This window comes from Aspergillus niger (assembly GCF_000002855.4).
Source record: "Aspergillus niger supercontig An08".
In the NCBI taxonomy this organism is placed as follows: domain Eukaryota; kingdom Fungi; phylum Ascomycota; class Eurotiomycetes; order Eurotiales; family Aspergillaceae; genus Aspergillus; species Aspergillus niger.
In genome coordinates, this window is record NT_166524.1 from 514,101 (window position 1) to 536,613 (window position 22,513).

The 22,513-nt window shown below is 49.2% G+C and overlaps 2 protein-coding genes across 2 annotated transcripts; one reads left to right on the forward strand and one right to left on the reverse strand.

Moving 5' to 3' along the window:
* An08g02310 (uncharacterized protein) lies at positions 1–18,151 on the reverse strand (the record flags this gene model as incomplete). Its single annotated transcript, XM_059748876.1, has 9 exons — positions 1–1,440; positions 1,490–3,108; positions 3,157–3,604; positions 3,686–3,817; positions 3,876–4,255; positions 4,312–16,624; positions 16,678–16,980; positions 17,078–17,494; positions 17,648–18,151. Coding segments are annotated over 9 exons (17,556 nt in total), but the record flags the coding sequence as incomplete, so codon positions are not given.
* A 3,012-nt stretch (positions 18,152–21,163) lies between these two features.
* On the forward strand, positions 21,164–21,310 carry An08g02320 (uncharacterized protein; the record flags this gene model as incomplete). Its single annotated transcript, XM_059748877.1, has 2 exons — positions 21,164–21,252; positions 21,295–21,310. 2 exons carry the CDS (start codon positions 21,164–21,166, stop codon positions 21,308–21,310), a joined length of 105 nt encoding a protein of 34 aa, XP_059605410.1.
* Between the last annotated feature and the right edge of the window lie 1,203 nt (positions 21,311–22,513).

Consider the following 22,513-nt stretch of genomic DNA (forward strand, 5'->3'; position numbering starts at 1 on the left):
CATCTTAGAGCCCTTGAGTATTGTTGACCAGTGGTGGTAGTGTGCCGGGGTGATGTTTCCAGGAAGCATCCGCATATAGTTCGAAAAGGAGAAGACTGGAGGTAGGGTGCTGCCCTCGTATCCCAGCTTGATTGCGTTCATAATCTTTGGCAGACAAACGCCGTCGAATTGGGCATGCGACATCCTGATCAAGATGCGATGCTGGTCGCTATTCTTATTCTTGACAACGTAGAACTGCACATACTGCTCACCTTGGCGTGGATCTTGTTCGCGGTCCCGTTTTTGTAAGCTGTTGGTGTACTCATCTAGACTCTGCTCCGTCTCATGCACAAAAATGTCCGGTCGGACTTTTCTCAGCACCACCTGGAAGAACTGCCCGTGGTGGCAGACAAAAACAGTTCGAAGGATATCGAAAGCATCGACCACCCTCAAGAAGCTTTCCCTCAGTCGTCGAAGGTCTAGAGGACCACTTCCATCGAGGAAGAAATAGTTCAGCATCCACCTCGATCCGAAGAGCGTGGCAGCGATCGACATGGATTGGAAGTCCGTAACAGGGAGAACATCAGCAATTCCTCCTTTGAACACCCCTATCTTAGGGCAGATGACATCAAGCAGAGACATGGCATCGAGCTGCATTGGCCTAAGCACCGAGATATCCTGCGGTGGGGTAGCATCTGGAAGGGCATCATTAACCTCCAGGAGTTTTTCAATGTTGTTTGCGCACTGGGTATCGGCGTTTGAGGTCGGGCTGCTGCTCGGAGTAATCGTAGCCAGCATGTCCTCGAAGATCGGGTTGTTGAACACATCCGCCACTGTCATTTGCAAGCCCTCTTCTCGTGCAGCGCTGACCATCTTCATTGCTGTAATACTATCACCGCCTAGCTTGAAAAAGCTACTCCGGTATTGGATAGTGTCTGAAGATAGCCCTAATGTCGACTTCCACAGGTCCCAAAGGCGCCTATCATTGTCACTTGAGCTTCTGCCATCATCTGTTAGGGATGGTGTTGAGTTTGCAAGATCCTTTTCGTCTATTATGGGATCCTCCTGGAGCGAAGCCTCGACCATCTTGAGTTGAACAGAGCTGTTCGAGTATCTAGTCTTCTGATCAGGAAGGGGTATGGCGAGCTTGCCTTCCTTCAGCATTTGGCTGATTATCTCATTCACGCGATCGTCAATTAGCTTCTGTAGGACCTGACTGTCAATCAACTGGTCCAAAATAAGGGGCTCCCTGTGCGTGTGCTGCGAACGGTTCCGCGGTAGCTTGTTAAGGAGGTTCAAGCTCGATACCAGCTTGGATGGCTCCTCGATGAAGCATGTAAAGACCTTGTTAACAGCTTCCGCTAGCTCCTTTGCTTGTGCTTCGGTCACTGCGTTGCTCCAGTACCTCAGCAAAACTCCCTCCTTGCCCTTGGTAGTCTCCACATTTACAGTAACAGGATACTAAATCAATGGTTAGCTCGCGTCTACGCTCGAGACGGTATCAACTCACCTCAGTCGGGTCATGGGCCTTTTGGGCTTCGAAGTCGAGCGGCAAATTTCTAGTGCCTTTGTTGGCAGAGCGATTCTGAATGGAAAGAGTTGAGTTGAAGAGCGTCTCTCCATGCATTCCAAGCTCATGCTGGATCTGAGCCAGAGAGCAGTGTTGATGCGGCACATTCCTGACAAAGTCATCCTGTACCTTCTTGGCAATCTCAAGAAGAGTTTGTCCGGGAGAGAATTTGACTCTACAGCACAACATGTTGATGAAGATACCGACCGCATCTTGGATCCCAGGAACAGGGGAGTCACGACCAGCAGACGGATATCCGAAGCAGACATCATCAGATCCTGTACAATTCCGGAGTACAATTGCCCAGGCACAGAGGGTCAAGTTAGCGAGTGTGACGGAATTTTCCTCGCAGAATCTTTGCAACTCAGAGAAGCGCTTGAAAGATATCATGCGCTCGCCGAGCTGGTGGCTACCGCTCTTTTTGGAAGATACCAGGAGGTGACAAGGTCGCACGCCAGAAAGATACTTCACCCAGTGTGCCACTGCTTCTCCCTGGGATTGTTCCCTGATATACTTGACATAATCACTAAAACGTGGACCGGTTCCGGCAGAAAGCTGATCACTGTATGCGAGGGCGAGATCCCGAAGAAGCAGATCAACCGACCCGCCATCGATAATGGCATGGTTCATCTCAATCTTGAACAGGACTCGCCCAGAAGTTGTTTTGCAGAGGGTCATCTGGTGGGCGAGCTTCATCGATCTCTCAGCATTGATATCGCGCAGCTTTATTTCCCCAAGTGTACCCAATGCATCCGACTCAGGGCACTGGAACTCAATGACCTCATCGTCGAGTGACTTGACCACTACCTGGTCGAAAGATCCGCCTTTGTAGTTGCTGTCAATGAAGACAGACCGTAAGATAGGGTGCCTGCTGACAACCATGGACCATGCCTTTCGAAGCTTGCTTGTATCCACCTTGCTACCCTTGGATGGGTGCACTTCAAAGATGACATGGAACAGGTATTCCTCCGGGTCTCGAAGCTGACTAAGAAGGATACCTTCTTGTACTGGGGAGCAGGGATAAACCTCCTCAACCTGATCCCAGCTATCAATTCCAATCTTTGGGAATGCTCTCTTGACCATGTTGTTCAGGCCTTCGTAAGTGATGGGGAGTAAGGGACAATCGCTGAGTGTCGGCTCAGATGTGAAGCTCTCGAAACGAGACATATGCTCCAGCACTCGTTTACACTCAGATATCCAGCCCTTGATCCGCTGTTCTTTCTGCATGTGCTTATTGTAAGTGAACGATACCTGAAGCTTGTTCTTGATTATAAGCGCCGAGATCTCGAAGAGAGCAAACCGAGGTGTCTTCGAGCCCATGTCCCCTGTCATCTCGAAGGTCTCCGCGTTGAAGGCTTCACCATAATGTTGGAAAAGCGAATCATCGCGCTCTAGCTGTTGCAGCTGGCCAAGGTAGTTGAACAGAATCTCGAGCGGGACAGAGAAAGCATCGCCCTCTTTACCTTCCGGCTGAAGCAGGCTTTCCGCAAAGTATGACCGGCTCTTACTGCTGAGGTGACGCCTTGTGTCTTTGACACGCTTCAAAGTGTCAAGTAGATCTATAGCAGTCAGAAATTGCTCCGTTGATAGGCTAGAATTAGACTTACCCGACCCTTCACCAACATGCAGTGGACACATAGTCGTGAACCAGCCCACCGTTCTTGAGAGATCGATAGAGCTGTCCCACGCCTCGCGACCGTGGCCCTCGTTGTAAATAGTCGGCATTTCTCTATCAGTAAACGTGCGACGGAAAGAGTGAATAACAGCGGAGAGTATGACTTCAATAGCCTCGGTGCGTAGAACCTTATTGCAGGCTGCGAGGATTTGTGTCGTGACTGCGGCATCAAGCGTGAACCCTTCCATCTTGACATCCCCATAGAGATTCTGGGACTGCTCCATGCCCCAGTATTTCAGGTCGGGAGGCTGAATAGAAAAAGGCAGCTGGACTCTGCCATTTGGTTTCTTGCTCTGTTCAAGCTGAAGGTTGCACCAAGCTTGGAATGACAGGGGCTTCTCCGGGGACAATGATCCAGCATCGAGGAAATCTTGGATGTCCTGGAGGACAATACGCCAGGATACCATGTCAACACATAGATGACTGGCCACTAGGAAAAGTATTGTGATGCCGTTGCGTACTTGGAACATGTCTGCAGCAACGATGGGTCCATGTTGAGCATCTACAGACCGTTGACACTCGGCGATCTTGGGGAGAATTGCATCTTTATTTTCCACCATATGATGACGGAAGCGGTATGAGGCATCAACATCCTAAATCAGTAAGCTTCCGGTACCCAAACAGAGTTAGCGAGGGAGAAGCTAGACATACATCACTGATCTTCTGCTTCCACTTTCCGTCGCGAGACTTGAACAACCGTGCTCGGAACATGGAGTGCTGTTCAACAACAGCCTTGATGGCGCGTTGCATTCTAGTTGGCTCGACCCTTCGAGTAACGCGAACTGTCATGCTTTGGTTAAAGCGAGAAGAATCCCGAAAATTTGTTGTTGTTTGAACGAACAATCCCTGGATCGGAGACAGTTCGAAGTATTCATGAGGCTTCTCCTCTCTTTTCACTGTCTTGACGCTTGTCTGAGCAGCTAGAGAAAGCTCCTTTATCGACTTCGACTGAAGCACATTGTGGAGGGTCAGCGTGAGTCCATGTTTACGCGCTCGAGAAATGACAGCCATTCCAGTGATACTATCACCACCTGCACCGCACTATTAGCAACTCTCCACACTCCGTTACCATTATGGCTTTGCTTACCTAGGCTCACAAATGACCTGTTCAAGCCCACCTTGTGAGATGGTAAGTTGAGAACCTGGGAAAAGACTTCCTGAAGAAGCTTGACAGAAGTCTCTCGGTCATCCTCTTTCTCCTCGTCTTGCTCGACATCCCCACGTTTTATGTTGTCGTAATCCTCCATTATGCGATCATAAGCAGCATCATCAACGTTCTCCAGCCAAGCTGTGATTCGCTTCCTGTCTAGCTTGCCAGACACGAGCATTGGGAGCTGCTTGATCAGAGCCCAAGCCTGTGGAACCATGTAGATTGGTAGCTGTGTCTCTAAGCTCTTCTGGATAGCAACGAGCTCCTGGTATGCTGCCCGTGCAGATCCACCCCGATCGACAAGTTCACATGCATTGTCTGATATGATGCTTTTCTCCGCAGTTACAGAATTCAGTGAAAGAACAGTGACCAACCGCTGTTTGAGGGGACCTGCCGTTGGCAGTAAGACCACAGCGTGGCGGACTCGCGGGTCCTCATATAGTCTGTGCTCAATCTCTCCAAGCTCCATGCGCTGCCCGTGAAGCTTGACTTGATGGTCCTTGCGGCTGATGTATTGAATGGAACCGTCAGAGTTGTATCTGACAAGATCTCCAGTCTTGTATATTCTTCTGGGCGAAGGTAGGACACTAGGGAAGGCCTTAATCCACTCCGGCTCATCCACAAAAGCCTCTGCTGTCTTCTTAGGGTTCTTGAGGTATTCCCTAGCAAGTGCGGGGCCTTCCAGTGCCAGCTCACCAACAGCCCCTAGAGGAGTTAGTTTGTTGTGGTCGTCAGGATCGACAACCCAGGTTAGGGTGCAAGGAATGCCATGGCCGATACAGGCGGGATCCGGATTGGCAGCAACATCTGTGTTGATAACCGCGAAGATAGTAGTTTCAGTTGGACCATATCCATTCATCAGGTTTACCCGATGTGCCCATTTGGTGATGACTTCGCGAGACATCTTCTCTCCACCACACACAAGATCCCTCAGAGATGGAACGGATGACGGTTCAATGATACTGGCTATGGATGGAGTCAGGAATGACCAAGAGACATTCATCCGACGAATAGCGCCAGCAACATCATTCAAGCGTTCATCTTCGCTTGGAATGCACACGCAACCGCCGTGCATCAAGGTGACGAGTGTTTCCATGACAGCAGCATCAAAAGTAAGAGAGGCAAATTGGAAAGCTCGAGAATTCTCGTCAAGGTGCACCATGGGCCCGAATGCCATGCCGCTGCTGGCAAGTGCCTTGTGGTTGATGATAATACCCTTAGCACGACCAGTGCTGCCAGAGGTAAAGATAGCGAATGCAACGTTTTCGGGTGTAGCGTTGTTAGTAGTCTTAGCGGTTGCCGTTTTAAGAGCACAATACGCCTTGATTGTCTCTTTGCTGACAGGGATGATTGCTTTCACAGAGCCAGTGTACCGACTTTGATACTTGGGAGAACAGAGAACGACACGGGCTTCGACTTCTGTCAGAATCTCCTTGTGCCTTGACGTTGGGTGAGCAGGGTCAAGGGGGACATATCCTCCACCCGCAATGAGGACACCCAGTATTGTGACAATGGCCCACAAAGACTTGTCCATACAGATCGGAACCAAAGTCTCCGGACCGACGCCACGAGTTTTCAGGTAAGCTGCAAACGAAGAAGCAAGCTGGTAAAGCTCCTGGTAAGTTAGTTGTCCATCCCAGGAGCAGACGGCTTGAGCTTGAGGTCGGAGGGATGCTTTCTCCTCAATGATATGATGAACACATCTGTCTATGCAAGTCAGGTTTCTCTCATTCCAGAGAGCAATTTCTTCCTTATCCCGAGAACTGGAAACCTCTAGCTCTCCGATCTTTCTGGATTCTTCATTGGAGATTGATAACAGTTGACTCAAAACGAAGGTAAACTGTTCAATGAGCATCTTAGCCTGCCAACTGTCGAAAACAAGCTCGTCGTGATGAAGGGTTACGGCCACCTGCGATTCGCCAACCTTGCATTCGACAACAATTGGGTGGGTGAAAAATTCGCCTTCAGTCAGGTTATCCTTTTGCTCCCAGATACTTGTGTTCGAATGGGCCTGTTCTGATTGAATAACCAGTAGATTTTGGGATTCGCAAGCAAGGGCAGTGTCGCTGCTTAGCTTGCGAATCCTCTGGAGCCCAGAATGTTGATGCGGCAGCATCATTGTGGTCAGCTGGCGCACATTATCGAGGTACTGAATAATCGAGAGCTCGTTGTTGACAGCCATCCGTATAGGAACCGTTGTCAAAAGAGGTCCTGCAACTTCCATAGCCCCAGGCATATCAATATTTCTACCCATTAGGGTTTCAGCGAAGCAGACATCTCCGGAACCGGTGTGGACGGATACAATTAGTGCCCATGCAGCTCGTATCATTTCAGGAACGGTTAAATTAGGCCCACTTGGTGCATGAGAAATCTCAAGCGAGCTGTAATGCCGATTGCCGACGCGAATGGTATCAGGTGACGGCTTGTTCTGGGGGAAAGGACATGAAGACAGGGCCGCGAGGTGTGTCTTCCAGAATTCGTCCGAGGAATGAGCCTCTTGCTGGACCAGGTGATTGATAAAGAGCTTGTAAGGAAGCGTCGAGCTAAGTTTTGAAGCACCCGAGTATATCTCCTCAACTCGTTGAAGGATCTGGGACACACTCCATCCATCATAGAGAGCGTGGTGTATGGTCCAAACGAAGGAGCGCGAGTGTCCGGACTCGACAATGGCGTATCCAGTTAGCAAGCCCCCGTTATTCTTGGCTAGGTCAATAGTGTCGTTTGCTAAATCATCCAATTCCGTTGCCGTTTCCCAGAGGATAGGGACATCAGTGAGCACTGCCTGGACAAAGTTGGCGGACTCGGTGTGTACTACCCGAGTCCGAAGAATATCCATTTCATTAACCACCTTTTGCCATGCAGCTTTAAACTTGTCAAGGTCAGCTCCCTCTGCGAGTTGGAACACAGGTCGAGCGACATAGGCTCCGGGTTGTTTGATAGAAAGTGTGAGCAAGCCCTCTTGCACCGGACTACAAGGGTAGATGTCCGCAATTCGATCCATAGGCACACCACATTGATCAGAGACTTCCTCCAGAATATCATCGCGTGAAAGAGATTCAGGCAGCATGCTGAAAGGGTCCACTGTTGGTACGCCAGTCTGTACCTCACCCGCTCCACATGTCTTTGCCATGTCTTTGAATATAGGAGTTCGGTATATGTCGGCCACTGCAAGTGAAATATTCTGGGATGCCGCGGCTACGACTAGTTTCATAGCAGAAAACGAGTCGCCACCCATGCCGAAGAAGTTGTCTTCGGCACTGATAGAACCTGGCGCAAGGTTAAGGACTTCCTCCCATAGCGTCTTGAGAACGCCCTCTGTCCCTTCCGTTCCCACATCGGAGCGTTCTTCTGTGCCAACATTGAAGATAACATATGGTCTCAAGCGTTCCTTGGTAAATGTATCGACCATTGCTCGAAGTGCTTTGCGATCAGTTTTGCCAGTGCTTCCAAACGGCAGGCGCCGCATGGGGAAGTAAAGCTTGGGCACCATAGCTAGCGGTAATGAAGCGCTTAGGGAACCGTGTAGCTTCTTGACCATGTGAACTACAGACTCTGACATGGGCAGAATGAATTCACCATTCGCCATATCTTTCATTTGGTGCTCGTCAATGGTGAAGAAGACAGCCAAGCATTTTGATATAGTTTTGGCCTCTGGAGTAACAACCTCAACGGCAACCTGAGTATCTGTCGAAAGATAGTTGTTGCATTGTTGCTCAACTTCTTCCAATTCGATGCGCACACCGTTCAATTTCACTTGTGTATCAATTCGCGAAATGAAAGCAATCGAGCCGTCGGAGTTGTAGCGCACTAAATCTCCCGTGCGATACATCCGTTCTTTGCGCCTCAACACATGCTGTAGCCCTTCACGCTGAGTCCACTCCGGGTCCCGGATGAAAACAGCCTTGGTTTTCCCGTCATTATTGAGATACCCACGAGCAACAGTGCAACTCTCAAGAACGAGCTCTCCGGGTGCGCCGATGGGCACAAGTCGATTGTGATTTTGGGGATCAACAATCCATGTCCTGCCACAAATAGCAGTGCCAATAGAACCATAGTCATCAGTAAGGCGTACTCCTGCATGGTCGTATTTTGTGCTTGACGTAAAGGCGACAGTAGCCTCTGACGGACCGTACGCGTTAATAACACACCTGTCAGCCCATCGCTCGAAATGGCTTGCAGTCATTTTTTCTCCTCCGAGAGTTATTGTTCGCAATGAAGGAACAGCATTGGGGTCCATGGTATTAACGATAGATGGAGTACAGCTCATGAAGTTGACGTTCATCTTTCTGATGGCTCCAGAAAGATTGTTCATGCGCTCATCTTCGCTAGGGATACAAATGCAACCACCAGCAGCAAGGACTATGATAGTTTCCAATATGCTGACGTCGAATGTATAGCTTGAGAACTGCAGAGCGCGTGTTTCTGAACTTATGAAGAAGGCCCTGGAGAGCTCTGTGCAGGCTAGGGTAAGTCCAACATGCTCAAGTACTGTCACCTTGGGTTTCCCTGTGGTTCCCGATGTGAATATGGCGTAGGCTGCGTTATCAGCGGTTACCTCTTGGGTCGGAGCAGCAAAGGGTGAGTGGTAAAGTTGTTCAAGTGCGCTATTGCTTACGATCATTGCGCGACGACAGATGCTGGAGGCTCTCTCGTAGTGTGTCTCAGAACAGAGAATAACCTGAGCGCCAAGATCATCGATCATGCCTTGTAGGCGGCTTTCTGGGTGAGCTGGATCTAATGAAGCGAAGGCTCCTCCAGCTTTCAAAACAGCAACCTGTGCAACAACTGCCCATGCGGACTTTTCGAAACACAATGCAACAAAGATGTCGGGCTTGACCCCTAAGCCCACCAGCTGGTTTGCTAGGAGAGTCGACAATCGGTCAAGTTGTGCATATGTGAAGTTGCCATCCCAAGAACAAATTGCAGGAGCCGTAGCACGATCCAAGGCTTGCTGTTGGATGAGCTCATGCGCGCATAGCACTGGACGGTCTGGCAGCGCCGAGTTCCACTCAGATATCTTCTGGCAGGAAAGCTCACTCACAAAGTCAACCTCGCCTACCAAAAGATCCGGAAGAGGAAATTGGAGTAACTGTCCCAGAATATTATTAAAACAATCAAGGACGCCTTCCATGTCGGTTTCTGAGAAGTGCCTCCTTTGATAGCCGAACCTAATGACTCCTGATGATTCTGCTAGAGTGGCGTTGACGGTAATCAGGTATTTGCTCGGATCAAGATCAGCGAGACCAGCCACATTTACTGCGTCACTTGATTGTTCTGAACAAGTGAAAACGGTATTGAAAATGTCGCTACACCCAAGCTCTTGCTGGACTTCATCCCACGGCAACCGATGCTGCTGCATTTGATTCAGTCCTTGCAGTCGCTCTCTCAAAATTTCCGCAACCCTAGATTCACCATTCAAGAGCATTCTGCACGGGAATGTACCTGAAATATCTGGCTTATTCGCAACTCCAGGCTTGGCAGATCTGTCGCTTGCATCTGAAATGTGATATCCGAAGCACACATCTTGTAGGCCTGTGTAGCATCGCAGAACCAAGCCCCAAACAAGCTGAAGAAGTGAGCTTTTGCTGAGACGTTCACGTTCACTGAGATCATGTAGATGCTTGGTGTTCTGGAGTATTATCTGAGTCTCAGCATGAGTATTTTCCTCCGCACGTGCACGTAGTGCCGGGAAAAGACAAGCTTCAACATCCTCCAAGTAGTTTTTCCAGTAGGCAACATCATGGCGGAAGGAGCAAAAGTCCATGTTGTCTCTGGACAAGATACCAATTGTCTTGCTCATGCTAGCCTTGGAGTTAAGAAGTCCAACACAAGCGAAGAATTGGGCAGCCAGTCGCTCGATCTGGGTGCCTGTTAAAGTGCTGTCATCGTAACTAATCAAGAGTTCGAGCGTAGCATCTCCAAGGATACAATCAACCATCAAAGGATAACCGGACAGATTGCTGTCATGCTGTTTCATGGGTACTAGACTTGGTTCAAGGCCACGATTGTCCGTTATAGAGATCAAGTTCATGAAATCACAGGCGCGCGCCGTATCAGCGTTCAATTTCTGAATTTGACTTATTCCAGCCCATTGGTAGGGCTTAGCTGACTCCAGTTGGTTCTTCACCCTGCTCAGTAGCTCAGTAACGGTCCAATCATCGTTGAGTTGGAAGCGTCGGGGAACGATAGTTGCAGCTTGCGTATAATTGTCCTGACGCTCAGTGGAGGCCAATTCAACTTCTGACAGCAACTCCCCAAAAACAATATCACGGGAGCTGGTGTAGCCGCGAATAGTAAGAGCCCATGCAGAAAGGATAGCACATCGTGTACCTTCGGTCATTGATCTGAGTGTATCACACCAGACCATCTGCATGTTTCTTGTTGCTTGCTTGGTGACCGGTGTGCTCGGCTGAGACAAAGAGCCACGGGGTGGCGGGAACACTGGCGAAACCGCCAATGTGGCCAGCTGCCCTTTCCAGAAGCTGTCAAAGCTTTTGATGTCGAATCTAGACAGCAATCCTTCTGGCAGATTTTGAGCTGCATTTCTCAGCAGCTGGCGGTCTAGCTTACCGAACGAGTTCAGTGGTATGCTAGACGTCGGAAAATACAGTCTCGGGACAGAATTCGCTGGCAAGGAGCTCGACAGCTTTTTATACAGCCTGATCATTGAGTCGTGCAGCTCAGGTGACAATTGTGCAATAGGCTGGTGGTGTCCCTTGGAGTCGACGGCCTCATCAGAGAAAAAGATGGCCAGAGACGATCGGGGAGAATCGACATTTCTCTTGCTGATCTCCTCAACGACATACTGGGCATTGAAGGATGAGAGAGATGCGATTTGCTCTTCGACGTAAATGGCCGCTGTCTGTCGCTGCCAATGCAATCCTCTATCTTTCTTACCAACGTAAACGAGTGTGCCATCGGAGTTGTAGCGAGCAAGATCTCCAGTCTTGAACAATCGATAGGACAGCTTCTGGGCGTCCGTGTTCTTGTCTTTGTCTGATGATGGCTGGGATTCGTATGCCAGTCTCCAAAAGGGATTTTCGACGAAATATTGTTGCGTGAGTTCCGCATCTTGATAGTAACCATGAGAAAGACTTGGGCCTTCTATCATCAATTCGCCAACGCAGCCGATCGGAACCAAAATATCGTGATCGGAGGGATCTACAAGCCAAGATTTACATCCAAGACTTGACCCAATAATTGACGATTCGCATGATCCGTCAAGCTGAGAGGATCGAATGCAAGAAGATGAGCATTCTGGCGTTCCATAGAATGCATGCACTTGGATTCCTCCAGGCAGGGCGGTAAGAAGTTGCTTGGTCGGGTGTTCACCCCATAAAGCAAGGACCTTTATCCCCAGATCCTCTGCGAATCTTAGAGTCATCGCCATTGAGGGTGTGATACTGACACAGTTCGCCTGCATTGTCTTGATGGCTTTTGACAGGTCTGCCAGGTCTTCATCTGACGGAATGCAGATAGACCCACCGCACAGGAACGTGCCGAAGACTTCTTGAAGGAACATGTCAGAAGTATAGGGAGCGTATTGGAGCATCTTTGTTCGTGCATTTAGTCCAAGACCTGAAGCGAACGCGCTTGCCCGGGTTGTTATTGCACGATGGTCAATCAAGATGCACTTGGGACTCTCAGCGCCGAACACGATATATGCATCGCTGCATGGCTGAATTGGTGAGCTTGAAACTGCATCACTGTCTGAAAGGTATTCAAACAGAGAGCTCTCCACGGAAATTACATATGGAACGGCCCCTTCGAGTAGTTGCATTTGAGTCGGTGATGCTAGGGCAACCTGGATCTCATTGTCGACGAGCCAAGTCTCGAAATGTTGTGGCAGTCGGGCTGGGTTCACCGGAACACATACACCACCTGTCTTCATGACTGCCAAGATGGCTACAACTTGCCAGGAGGATCTAGCGAGATCAAGGGGCACGATTGTTCCGGGGCCCACCCCTAGTGTTGTCAAGTACGTTGCAAGTAGCGATGACAATTCATTGAGCTTAGCATAAGTGAGGTTTCCATCCCAAGCAGAAATTGCCATGGTGTGAGGGTGGGATTTCGCACACTCATCAACTATCTCATGCATGCATTTGTCGATGGACTTTGGGACTTCGCTATTCCAAAGCATTAGGCTTTGTCTGTTCGCGTCGCTAAAGTTGTCAATTGAATGGGCGTCATCCTCAAAGTGGTGCACAATATTTTCAACCGATTTAAGGAATGTGCTCGCGACATTCTCTGCTTGCCCGTCCGACAGGTGGTCTGTCCAGTAGTTAAGGTCGATACGTGCGTCGTCTTCTGTAGCTTCAACATTGACAAAAACGGGCGACTCTGCCGGGTCGTGAATTGTCCCCACTTCAGAGAACTGTATCTCCTCGCTTGACAAAGCATTCTGATTGGGAAGCTTCCGGTAAGAAATACCACTATTAGCCAATGAGGCTGTTAGTCCCAAAGCTTGCTGGATCTCCGTGAGTGAGATATGCCTGTGCGGCAAATTGTCCAGGTTATCCTGTTGAACTTTTGCGAGGATCTCCTTCAGTGACGTCCCTTTAGCAAACAGCATACGACAGGTCAGGGTATTGATGACAGGTCCAACAACATATTCAACGCCCTCTACTGGGACATCTCTTAGTGATGCAAGATAGGTGAAGGAGATGTCATCTGATCCACAAAAGGAGCGAACCGTTAATCCCCATGCAGCACTAAAGGCAGTCGGAAGGGTCAGACCATTCATATCGCAGATGGTTCGTAGCTCTTTGAATGGCACACCGCCCAATCTCTTGGTCCGAAGCTGCCTTACAGAGCCTTTGCCGTCATTGAGCACGGGGAAATGACAAGGTTGGACATCCAACAAATAATTGCGCCAATAGTCAAGACTTGCGACTTGGGGAACCTCACGAAGGTAGCGTATATACTCTTTGAACTTCGGCTTTGGTTCTTCGAGCTTTCCTTGGTACGCTAATTGCAGATCCCGAAGGATGATGGAGATTGATGCGCCATCCATGGCGACATGGTTCAGCTCCAGTCGACAAAACAGCTTCCCAGAAGCCGTTTGGCAGATTGTAAGCCGATGAGGAGGTATACTATTATCGTAGCTCATCGGTTGCTGTTTGTCAAATGTAGGTAGCACTTCGCTTTCATTCGCACATACGACGTAAGTTGGGCGGGAATCGAACGATTTGAGCACCACTTGACAATGTAGGTCGTGGCTGCTCAACCCCTCCAGAAATATAGTCCGTAGCATTGCATGGTGAGCAACGACTTTCTGCCAGGCAAGTATCAATCGGTTGATGTCGGGTGTGCTTCCTGGCCCGGATATTTCGAATGTGTCATGTACAGCATAAAGTGAGCTATCGCGAGAGCGACTGAGTAGAATGCCCTGCTGCATTCTGGAGCAAGGATAGATGTCCTCAACATCATCAAGACTATGAATACCGGCATCCGGTAATTTTTTCGACACCAACGCATCGAGTTCGGTATATGTCAATGTTAACATGGGGAAACTGCTTAGCGTTGGTTTCGGTGGGAGAGCCTGTAAGCGTTCGCCCAGGGATGCCAGTAATGTTTTGCAGCAGTGTACCCAGTTACGGATACCATTCTGATGCTGCATATTCCTATTGAAGGAGAAGATAAAGCGAAGTTGACCCTGCACAACCATCGCAGATATCTCGAACAGTGCAAAGCGAGGAGTTTCTTCACCAAAATCAGCCGCTGCACCTCCGCGGCCTGTTTCTCCAGCCATCTGATCCATGAGTTGGAAGAGCCCATCCTTTCTCTGTAGGTCACGGTGCTGGCCCACATAGTTGAAAGACATCTCCATGGGGCTATAGTGCCGACAAGTCCCATCTTCGCGTGGAACCAACATACGACGAGCGAAATCATGTCGACCATTGTCCGGAACACAACGTCGCAAATCCTTAACACGTACAACCGTTTCGGTTGGATCTTTTGCAGGAAGTTCCGATAGAAGAATGGGATACAGTGTGGTAAACCAGCCGATAGTGCGAGAGATATCTATTGATGAGTCCCAGACTTCTCGCCCATGTCCCTCATTGTATATAACTGGCAATGATCGGTCTTTGAACGTTTCGCCGAAGGAGTGTAGCAAAGCTGCTAGAAAAAGATCGATTGGCTCTGTTTGAAGACTTTCGTGGCACCCAGTCAGTATGTGGCGAGTAATATCACTGTCAAGATCGAACGTTTCACAATCCACATCGCCATAGGTGGTTTGGTGGCTTTTTAGTCCCCAGTAGGCAAAATCGGGTGCGGGAACTTCAGGCAGATCCATGGTTCGTTCAGCTGTCGCTTCTTGACAACGATCTGCTTGAATTTGGCACCAGTTCTGAAACGGAAGGGAGCCGTTCTGTGATATCGGTTGATCGGGGTTCATCAGTAGGTCTTCCAAGTCTTCCAAAATAATCCTCCACGAAACAATGTCGACTACCATATGATGAGCCACGAGTGACAGCAGGCGGGAATGGTCATTTCCATAGAAGACATCTATTGCAAGTACGGGGCCAACGAAGGCATTGATGCATGACTGGCTGTTCGAGATAGCATGGTCGACCTCGCTTCGGTTGCTGTTGTTGTGAGAACGCCAACGGTAAGACCCTGCTACGTCTTGAGTTATTCTTTGCCGCATTATCCCCTCAACGTCTGATTCGACCAGGCGAGAGCGGAGCATAGAGTGACGATTGATAATGGTCTCAATTGCACGTCGCATGCTATGCTCATCAATGTGCCGGTTCAGGCGTGTAAGAATGCTTTGGTTGAAGTGGCCTTGGCCCTCGTTTCGGACCATGAAGTGAAGCTTCTGGATTGGTGAAAGGTCAAAGGGCTCATCGATCTTTTCTTCGTACACAACAAATTGATCGATCTGTTTTACCCGAGTAGCCAGCTCCTTGATTGACTTGCTATGAAGCACCTCTTGTACCGTCAAGCCCATTCCTTGCTTCTTGCAATACCCGAGGCACGTTATGGCGGCAATAGAGTCTCCACCTAGACTCAAAAAGCCTTCGTCAAGGGCAAGTTGGCTTCGGGGGATATTGAGAACCCGGCTCCAGATCGCAGCGAGTTTGTCCTCCGTGGCACTCGAAGGAAGTGTGGCTTTATCCGCAGACAAAGTCCTGGCGCTTATAGCTTGGGCATACGGGTCTCGCTCCATATCTCCAATCCATCTTGCGGTCGCCTTTCTGTCCAGCTTCCCAGACGGAAGCAACGGCAATGCCTCCACACACAGCCAAACGGAGGGTATCATGTAGGTTGGTAGTTTAGCTGATAATCTCTCGCGAACTTCTGCAACGATAGAGGTCTTCTTCGATGTATCAAGGAGCTTGAGTGGCGCTGCATTTGATTCCGGTTGAGATTCGAAGTGAACAGATAAGGATATTACCGCCACCAATTTGCCTGCAGAGAACCCTGACTTCGAAAGAAAAGCTAGACAGTGTTTGACAATTGGGTCGGCAGCCAGCTGGTTTTCTATCTCGCCCAACTCAAGTCTCTGTCCATGAAACTTCACCTGCGTGTCTTTTCTGCCTATATACGTCAGTGAGCCACAGTCGGAGTTGTATCTTACCAGATCACCCGTCTTGTACACTCTCCGGTTACAGTCATTTAATCCGTCCCTTCTCATCCAGGCTGGATCATGGATGAACGCTTCACTTGTCTTCTGAGGATTGTTGAGATAGCATCGAGCGAGCGTCGGTCCCTCAAGCAGTAATTCACCCGGACAACCCACGGGTACTAATTGGTCATGATTGCTCGGGTCTACAACCCAGCAACGTACGCCCACGGGGAGTCCAATATCCCGACAATCAGAAGATGGTGTAACTTTGGCGTTAACAACGGCAGCAACAGAGCTTTCTGTGGGGCCATAGGCGTTGATGAGGTGGAGGGCGGACGACCATGTTTCCAGCTGGCCTTGTGACATCGCCTCTCCAGCAAGAATCAAGGTCTCAAGACCTGGGACTTGCGAGGAATCAATGAACTCAACAAAGGATGGGGTCAAAATAGCATGGTTTATGTTCATCTCGTTGATGACCTTGACTATGTCACTCAAGCGTTCTTCTTCACTTGGAATGCAGACACAGCCGCCTTGCAACAAGGTAGTCAAGATCTCGACAAGACTGGCATCAAACGTGTGTGCCGCAAACTGCAAGACGCGTGAAGTCGAAAACATATGGTGCGGTCCAGCATGGGCAGCGGCTCCGGATACATAGGCTCTGTGCTCTAGCATGGTACCCTAAACGCGGGCTGTTAATGTGGATCTGGGGGAAGCTTCGAGGAATAGCGCACCTTAGGTTCTCCTGTTGATCCAGAAGTGAATATCACGTAGGCTGCATTGTGACCTTGTACATCCGGCAATGAGTAGATTTCTTCAGCTTGAAGGGAGATTTCGTCTATGATAGCCTGGTCCAGTGGTATTATCATCTCCGCTACCCCAGTCAATTCTCCTATTCGGTCTCTGGAGCAAAGCATGACCTTGGCTTGCACAGCGTGCACCAGCGACTGTAGACGAGAGGTTGGATGTGTTGGATCAAGGGGGACGAAAGCACCGCCAGCTTTCAGAACACCCAGCATTGCCACTACATTCCATTTCTATGAGAATCAGTCAGTCCCGAATAGCGAAAATGCCGAGTCACTTGATGACACAACCTGCCCCAAAGGACATATCGATCTTTGATGTTAAACTTACTGATTTGTTGAAACACAGAGCGACACATTTTTCAGGGCCGACTCCGTGTGCTTGAAGGTGATAAGCAACTTGGGATGACAGGAGATCCAGATCTTGGTAGGTCAAACTTCCATCCCACGCACAAACTGCTTCACTTCCGGGGCGAGCCAGGACTTGCTCATGAATGACCTCGTGTATACAGCGGTCATGTGCCTGGGGGATGGTAGAGTTGAAATTGCAGACTCTGGACCAATCTCGATCTGAGAAATGGTTCAGGTCCCTCGCGGCAGTATCTTCTGCCGAGAGTACGCGTGAAAGTATCTGCTCGAAGTAGTCGGCGACGCTCTTCATATGCTCAGTGGACATATCATTGTTCCACCATTCGAAGAAGATACCGACATCCTTCTGCAGGACTTTGACGTGCAGCCTGACGCGGCACTACAGAGAGGTCAGCCAGTCCGGGTTAAAAGGCCAAGGCCACCTGCAGCGGTGGGCTGATAGAAGCGCACACGATCGAAGGTGGGAGGGGGGAAGGGGAGATGGAGCGAAGAGAAAGTGAGAGGACGCCAAAGAACGAGGAAAGTCACCCACCTTTTCGGGCAAGGGAATTGCCAAGGCCGGTTGCACAAGAGGGGCTCTGGGATCTTTCGTAACACTGCGACAGTTGCGCAGCATTAGAAGGGTATTGCACAGGGTATAACTGTGGCAACTCGAGCTTGAACTTCCGCATTTTTCAGCTTCGTTCTGCTTTTTTGTGTTGCGCAAAATGGCATGGACAGAGTCGTCCTCGGTAATGGTCAGATTAAAAGTTAAGGGAATATTATTATGGGTATCGGAAGAAGTAACAGTATCGCGGGGACCGGCATCAACTCCAATCGGTTGGTAACCAAAGCAAATGTCCTCTAGGCCAGTATAGCGATGAAGAAGCAAGGCCCAAGTGGCCTTGAGTAAAGAATCTAACTCGGATTGGTCCCAAGCGGCTAGCAACTGGAGAGTCTGGGAAGGACTCGTCCTGATCCTCAACGAAGCAGGCCGCCTTGGCCCATGAGTGCTCGTGCCAAACTTGGGCAAGCAACAAGAGACAGGTTGGGCCATAATGTAGATGGGGGTACCGGAAAGTATCTCTCTCTGAGGATTTGGGATGGAACACCTAGAGGAGAAGGGGGAGGGAGTGGATGGGTTATCCTAGAAATCTCCAACCCCCGTACAATATGCTACTTTTAAAACGAAATCAAGCCTGTCCCCATGGAGCCACCATTATCATGGGGTCCCCCCAAAAATTCTCTCGGCCCAAAATAGATCCATAGAGAGACCTAGGCGCGGAATTCCCTCAGCAGCATTTGCAATTGCTTACGAGCATCGAAATACGAAAATGACGGCGGCCAATGACTGGGTCGGGAAGTAGTGCAATGAATGGCGTGGATTTTGGCCACCACGCTAATACAGTATACTCCATATGCCCTTGCTTAGGCGAAGCTGAAGAGGCAACAGGGAAGAGATTCCATGGCTTACAAAGTTCTGCAGGGCGCTTGAACCCAAAAGCCGATGGCTTGAAACCATCAAACTCGGGTTGCCCACTTTGTAGTGTATAACCAGGGGCGGGTAGACAGCAGGAAAGGCAATGGGGCAAAGGACCAAAGAAGACAAAAAGAAAATGAGAAAAAAAAAATATTAGTTTGACCCTGGGCAGGCCGAATCCAAATCAAGGAAACCGGCCTTGACACGCTTAACAATACAATACAAGCCAAGGCATGACGTTGGTTGGTGCTCAAAATCGGGGCGCATAAAGAGGGCGTATCCAGCTTTGGGTGCATTATGTCGGCTCTCAATCATCCCGGAACTTCGAGGTCGGTCTCGAACGCTTAACAACATTCGATTAGGAGCTCTGTCTGTCAGAAAGGCGCTGCATTAGCATCCAGCTCCACTACATGCTGGAATCTACGGTACAGGACTGACAGACTGCATGCTGACCAGTGGGAAGTCTTGCAGGAATAAAGTCGGCGAAGTGAAAAGGCTCAGCTGTCTTAGTCTCGACGTTGGGCCAAGTCACCAGGTGGTATACCTACCTGGGTAATTGCACGTAGCGGCTATAACGCTAAGTATATTCGGAAGGCTGTCGGAGAACTGTCGGAACGGTAAGGAGCGAGTAGGAAACCCCGAAACTCAGACACTGCAGGCGAGTAGGGAAAAGAGATCCAGGTGCTACTGGGGGGGGGGGGGGGAGGGCGCGGAGTGGACACGGAGAGTGGACAGTGAACTCGCTGTGGTTGCTACTGACTGGGTCCATACAAAAGTCCAGTTCCTGATCGGGAAGCCAATGCTCGGATCCAATTGGGGCTTGTACGGCTCCATACCCTAAAGCCAGCTCTAGTCGATAATATGCCTTGTTATGAGTATGGATCTCATGTCCAACTGAAACTCGTATACGTTCCCCCCACAACCAGGGGCTAGTATTCCTTGTTCGAGTGGTAGGGGAAAAATAATTAAATAGATAAATAATCATCCGGACTCGGGGGGGAATAAAAAATTAGACAAAAAGAAATAGAACAGAAAAAGCGAAGAGGGGCTCACATGACAAGTACCCTTTTTCGGTATTTCCCTTACACGCGATCTGACCTGAAAAGCCAAGTCGACTTATGCTACTAATTACATAATGCCCTCATTTTGTATATTGACTATTTACTGTTTTACATGTACTCCGCAAAGTGTATTGGATGTTTTGGGTCAGGTACACCCAGATAGAGCGGGTGTCATGGCGGCAATAATGTATTAAAGTTATTAACAGCGGAGTTTACCGTTTCCTCTATTAGGTAGTAAAGACGGTCAGCCCTGGCCGTCGGAGCAGAGCTAGTGCCACCCTACCAATAAACATCAGTATATTAAATACATACAAGGTAAGGAAATAACTACGATACTAGTTAATTATCTGAAGCGCATGAGTAAGCTATTAACATAAAGTGACTTCTTCGTATGCCAAATTCAAATCCGACGGATCACTCCGACGTCGAGAAATCTAGCTTCTAATGCAGGATGACGAATCTTTCGACACCCACAAGTGAACCAGACAGAAAATTGAGAAAGGAGAGTTCTTTGGTAGGAAGCTAGTTGCTATTTCAAGCTTTCTCCGAAGTTGCTAGGAAGTACGTACTAGCGATGGCGAGATTCTCACCAACGGCATTGCATCAATGCTGCATCGAACACGAGAGTTCAGCCCTTGCGTTCCTCCGAGGTGGCTACTTGACGTGTGCATATACTCGAATGGATCGCTATGCACGCATAAACCTCGCTACATATACTCCGTATTTATGGTTTGTTGGTGTGAAGATCGATGAAATTGAGTTCCATAAATTTAGTATTCTGTATGGAGGGAAAACGATTTGCCATTGGGTAGCCAATGTTTACCAGGAACTTTGCATGTACCTTGAACTCTATCATTGGCCACTCAAACCGTCTACATTGGGCTGGATGGTTTCCGGCCGTCGCGGCGATTAATTATCAAAACGGGTGATCAAAAGCTTCCTGGCATAAATAGCACACACCACCGGGACAGTCTATGCGAGCTAAAAATCAATAACCATGCAAGGATGGCAGGGGGATAAAGAAACGAACTCGGCGCTTCGGATATTTGAGGCCATAGGAAGATGAGGATGGAGTCGCTAGTACTGCATACTAGCTGTTATATGGGTTAGCTGCATATCACAATTTTTTCACACAATCACCGCTTGTAAGAATATCTTTTCTTTTTCCTCGTTTGTTTTTTCTTACTTTTTGTCGGAGGCCGATCCTTCGTCATCCAGGTTTGACAGGCGCAACCCCGATCAATAGGGGAAAAAGCAAGGAAAAATCGGGGCGATGGGGTCAGGAACGGCGGGTAAGGACGGAAAAGTCGATCCTTACTCAGTCCGGGAAGTATCATTGAAATCGATCGATCGCGCTCAGGGAGCGAAAGGGCAGAAAAAAAGCTTCCATAGCTTCCGGAGAATAAAATGCAGCATGTTCCATTCGAACCGTGAAAATACTGCCGCTCAATTGATTCTGCCGCGAGTCATCGAAACTACCACTCCTTAGAATTTTCAACATCCCGTATGACAGGTTGTATCAGGCACAATGCTCCGTGGTTTCTGCAAAGTTGTCGGAATACGAGACATCCGTTTTGCCGAGGGGAGAATGGATACAACGGGTACCTACGGAGTACGGTAAGTGACATAGGAATCATTTCCATATAATAATAAGGAAAGAAAAATTGGAAAGTAGGGAAAGCATTTTGTGTCATGCGTCGATGTCTTGGTTGACAGTTCACTACTGCAGGCTAGAGAAAAAAAAAAAAAGAGTAAGCATTGAGAGGTTGGCCCCGGCCTGGCGTCTAGGCTTTGGAGTCCAGCCTATGATCTAATAATCGCATCGATGACAGGATCTGCGCTGAGGGAAGGAAAGACCAAGTCGTGTGGGCTTTCCTCTAGACAATTCGGGGATAGGGGCTACTTAGCAACGGGAGTTAAGATGTGGTCGATAGCGACAACGGGAATGGCCATCTAGCACCGATGGGGTATGGGGTCTCTCGCCCAACAGGCATCCAAGGCATTCTAGTTACTGCTTCGTAGTTAGTCAGGCCGGGAGGGCCTAGCTAACTGACTAGTTACAAAGTAGTTAAGGAACGCTCAAGTCAAGTCCTGCTAGGCTGCCAGGCGGGTCGCGGCAGCCGGAAGCCTTCCGCAGCACTAAAGGCTCTACCATACTGTAAGTGGGAGTGGCCAACCGCCAAAACCATCCATCCCATCTCCACCTCCGCTACGAACGAAAGCGATTATCCAAGCTTGAGGCCGTGTGTAGCCAACTTAACAACGCACATAATGGTGGGTATGCAGCCAACTTTCAGCCACTAAATCCTTCTCAAAGATGCAAGGAATTTCTGCCGAATGATTGCCCATCTACAACAGTGCTCATCCACTGGTGTCCTAACTTTTGAGCGCCGCTCTCTCATTCTAGTTCTAGTTCCTAGGCGCCTCCATACCTTCGACGTATGCTCTTCTGTACCCACTCACACACATATACACACCCATCGACAAAGCAGGTACCAAAGGCCGGCCGCTCGAGATCCCGGGTGTAAAGAATCACCTTTCAATTGCTATCCCGCTTGTGGCGACCATCCCACCCGTCCTACCTTAGGTCCTCAGCCACTGCTACGCTGAGTGCTTCTACATACATAAGGATAGGGACAACGTTACACTTCGCTTGCAACTAGCTTGTTGACTGAGTGCCTGTAGCCTCCGGATCATGTTCGTATTTATTGACCGATTAGACAAAGATATTTCGCCACCAGGTCTTCTGTCCTCGTGGGACTGGACACAAGTTACTCAACAGTCAGTTGACTGCGGTACGTCCCTATGTACCCAATGTCATACTACTGGTAGATAAGGGCCCAGTTCACCTAGAACTTGTCCCTAGAGATGTGGTTAA